Genomic DNA, 3,806 nt, shown 5'->3' with positions numbered 1-3,806 from the left:
AAAATAGGGTTTTTGTGATCAGATAGAATTCGCTGCTCACGGTTCTTGGTGTGGTTTGGTCTTCAATCTAAGAAGAGGCTGACGGTCTGCAACCTGCTGTTCTTTGTGTGTTACAGCAACATGGCCAATGCCCTGGCCAGCGCCACTTGTGAGCGCTGCAAGGGCGGCTTTGCACCCGCTGAGAAGATCGTGAACAGTAACGGGGAGCTGTACCATGAACAGTGTTTCGTGTGCGCTCAGTGCTTCCAGCAGTTCCCAGAAGGACTCTTCTATGAGGTGAGTTGTGCTAGACAAAAGCAGGGAGGTGCCATTCCCCGCCCTCCCGCTTCCTGCCCTTCTTTTCTGAGGCCTCCTCCTTCATGTTCAGTTTCATGATGAAAGACTGAATTGAAGTGTCAGATGCATGCCAGGTATTTGATAGCTATGAGGTCAGAGGTGGAATCTGTATGGCCCATATGGGCAGTGGCGTGGATGGGACACCCTCACAGACCCTGCATTCATATTGCTCAGTTCGTTGTCCTATTTCAGAACCCAGAGTCCCTTATGACAGAGCCTTTCAGACCTAAGCAGCTCAGCTCCACATAAAAAATTCTTTCCGAGTCTTCATCCACACTCAGGCCCCCAACACACCTCACCCATTCCTGTCTCTGTGTCTGCCCCCTTCTCAGAGGACCACTGGACCCGCTGTAAAGGAGAGTGTGTGGTGTACGTCACCCCCTCCACAACTTCCCAGCCTCGAGCCAGGAGCGTCCATGCATTTATTTTCTAAGGAAAAAATAAGTATTTTAGGGAACTATACTGTCTACATTTATCTACATTTAGCTCTTCTGGGTGTGTATGTTCTTTTCCAAATACTTGTTTTTCTTGGTCGTCAAGTGTTAGCATATGGTCTGCACTTCCTTTGTAGTGTATTTGGTATTCTCAACATTACTGAAACCCCTTTCTCATTGTTTTATATTGTTTTGTTTTGTTTGAGACAAAGTCCTGTTGTATAGCCCAGGCTAGAGTATAGTGGTATGATTATAGCTTATTGCAGCCTTGAACTGCTAAGCTCAAGTGATCCTCCAGCCTCTGCCTCCTGAGTAGCTGGGACTACAGGCATATGCCACCACGCCCGACTAATTTTATTTTTTCTAGAAACGGAATCTCCCTATGTTGCCCAGGCTGGTCTCGAACTCCTGGTCTCAGGTGATCCTCAGCCTCCCAAAGTACTAGGATTACAGGCATGAACCACCATGTCCAGCCTACTGAAACCCCTTTCTCACAGTAAACATGTATTTTGGGGGATAATCTAGGGATGCTGACCCCAGGCTGTAAATGAAGGTGAGAATGAGGTATATGTGTGTATTAGATCAAATAGGTAATTTACTGTTACCACCTTACTTCTTACATATTTGTACGTATCTGCACATCTATGTATGATAATATATGTATGTAGAATTATTTTATAGCTGGAGGTGGCTGCTCTTTGATTTCTTCCTTTGCCTGGCAGATTTTTATATTTCCCTGTTATATAAACCATGCTTGAGCAAGGAAAGGTAGTTTACAAAGATCATTGGTAAGTCCGTTGTGTGCCTCTCAGGCAGTATTTTCCCATAGAAACAAACATCATGAGATGGGGGTTCCCAGGCCAGCCCACAGAAAAGCTGTTTACCCCGTCACGGGTACATGAAATTTAGGGCTAGCAAGTATGTAATAATGTCACTCTGGGAAACAGCTTTAAGGGTTTGGGTTAGGGAATGCTATTTTATTCACTAGTACACATTTTTTTTAAGCTCCTATTGTGTCCCCAAAACACACATTCCCGACAACAAAAACCTTAGCAGTGGAAAGAGGTCTTCATTTTCTCTTTTCTTCTAATTCTTTTTTTTACTTTATTTCTTTAGGCCTCCAAACATGCTCTGTGTATTTTCTTGCAGTTTTTCCTGTTCTTCCTGACTCCTTCGCTGGGCAGTGGGAGTCTTTTGGGCAAGGATGATGGGTTTAGGGATGGGCAAATGACAGTTGTGAGGATGGACAGGAGCAGGAGAGGCCAATATACCACAGCAGAAGAGGGCGGGAGAGGAGCTCCAGAGATGTGAATGGAGGTATCAAGCATAGAGACCCCTACTGAGGCTATAGGTAGACTGTGATTGGCTGGTGAGGAGAAGGAAAAGGAAATCCCTAGGTGCTAAGGCAGCAAGAAGAGAGGGCGTTTGCTGGTGCTAGTGGTGGTGAGCCATGACTCAATTCAGGTAGAGGGACCTGAGGACCTGCTCTACCTCAGCACCATGGAGGCCTGCCAGGACTGTGGCAAGGAAGGAGATGAGACTCCCAAGGCACATTGAAGGGAATTCTGGAAAGCTGGCTTGGAGAGAGCATTGGTCTTCTCACTATATGAATCCCTTCTTTATCCCTCCCTTTTTTTTTTTTAATCCTGTAGTCCAGAGAGGTTGAAATGTCTGATAACAGAGCAGGTTTGCGATATGAAAGAGATGAGAACCTGTCTGGTCTCCTAGTATCCAATACAGTATTCTTTCCCTGACATATTCTTTTTAAATATATTTTTATTGAAATGGGCGATTATGACAAAGGCCTTAGGAGAGCTCGGTCCAGGGGAGCAATAGAGAAGAACTCAGAGAAAAAGACAGGCTCTGTTTTCCCAAACATTTTCCTTATATCCCTGGCCAGCTGTTTCCCCTGAGAGCACCCTGGAGCTCCAGTACTCCGTCACCTTCTTTCTCTCATTTTGCCTGTGACTTAGGAATGAACATGATGGTTAAGCTACCTTCATTAAGCAGCATGACCACTTCCTGAGCTCCTGCTGCCGCATTTAGGCCCTGTCAGCTGCGAGGCCACTGGTGCTGAGTCAGAGGGAAAGGCTCAGAACAGCCTTGAGCAGCGAAGAATAAAGTGTGACTCATCTGGTCCTGCCCACCCCTCACACTGGACTATAAATACGCTCCCTGGGTCTGTGTGCTGTTATTCCAAAAGATGTGTTGAATACCCAGAACTAGGCTATTCATGGGCTGTTGCCCAGTTCAAGCTGTTGGGTCCTGAGGAAGATTACTATTTTGGCTACATTGTTTATCATTAAAACCAGCCCAGGAATGTGTAAACCCGCATGTGGAGAATAAGAAATTTCTTTTTGGTTACATGATATTAGAGAAAAAACCATCCAAGGCTGCTAACAAATAATCTTCACTTTCAATTATATCCAGCAGTAAGTTGTTTTCCAGAAAAGGAAGCTTGGAAGCTTACCCAGTTTGCCTTCCACGTGGGACATGACTGATGTGCTTCAGTCTTTGTATAATAACAAATGCATCTTCGCCACTCTGTATCTTGGTTATTGCTTTTGTCTCATTATCAGAACAACTTCCTTCCCTGATTTCCACAGCCTCTATGTGTTCTTTTCTCTAGAAGACTAGCTGTGAAGACTTAGAGGTGGGTTCTGTGCACTCGCTTCCCCTTAAAAATGTGATTTACTTTTATGGTAGAACTTTGTGGTACTTTGAATTAAATAGGACATTCTTCCCTTTGGCCACAGAGGCAAGTATGGAATGAGATCCTTGTTTCCTAACCACTTACTAGAACATATATCTGAAGAAATGAGCACCAGTATTTCTGTCTCAACTACAGTTTCTCTTTTCTTTTCTTTTTTTTTTTTTTTTGAGATGGAGTCTTGCTCCGTCGCCCAGGCTGGAGTGCAGTGGCTGGATCTCGGCTACTGCAAGCTCTGCCTCCCGGGTTTACACCGTTCTCCTGCCTCAGCCTCCCAAGTAGCTGGGACTATAGGCGCCTGCCACCTCGCCTGGCTAGTTTTTTGT

General features: G+C 45.2%; 1 protein-coding gene across 2 annotated transcripts in view; it reads left to right on the top strand.

The window, feature by feature from the left end:
* Positions 1-3,806, top strand: part of LOC105540050 (LIM and senescent cell antigen-like-containing domain protein 3-like) — a 34,971-nt gene that overhangs the window by 6,098 nt on the left and 25,067 nt on the right. Inside the window, exon 3 of one of the 2 annotated variants that reach the window (XM_011980545.1) lies at positions 2,744-3,316. The exons of the other annotated variant lie outside the window; for it this stretch is intronic. Within the exon in view, the coding sequence (XP_011835935.1) occupies positions 2,744-2,749 (6 nt within the window). The 3' untranslated portion in view covers positions 2,750-3,316. Of the gene's footprint in view, positions 1-2,743; positions 3,317-3,806 lie in introns of those variants that run through there. 2 annotated transcript variants of the gene reach the window in all.

The sequence above is a fragment of the Mandrillus leucophaeus genome, unplaced genomic scaffold (assembly GCF_000951045.1).
Source record: "Mandrillus leucophaeus isolate KB7577 unplaced genomic scaffold, Mleu.le_1.0 Scaffold214, whole genome shotgun sequence".
NCBI classification, from domain to species: Eukaryota; Metazoa; Chordata; class Mammalia; order Primates; family Cercopithecidae; genus Mandrillus; species Mandrillus leucophaeus.
Note: the sequence above shows the minus strand (reverse complement) of the source record. Positions and strands in the feature narration are given on the sequence as shown.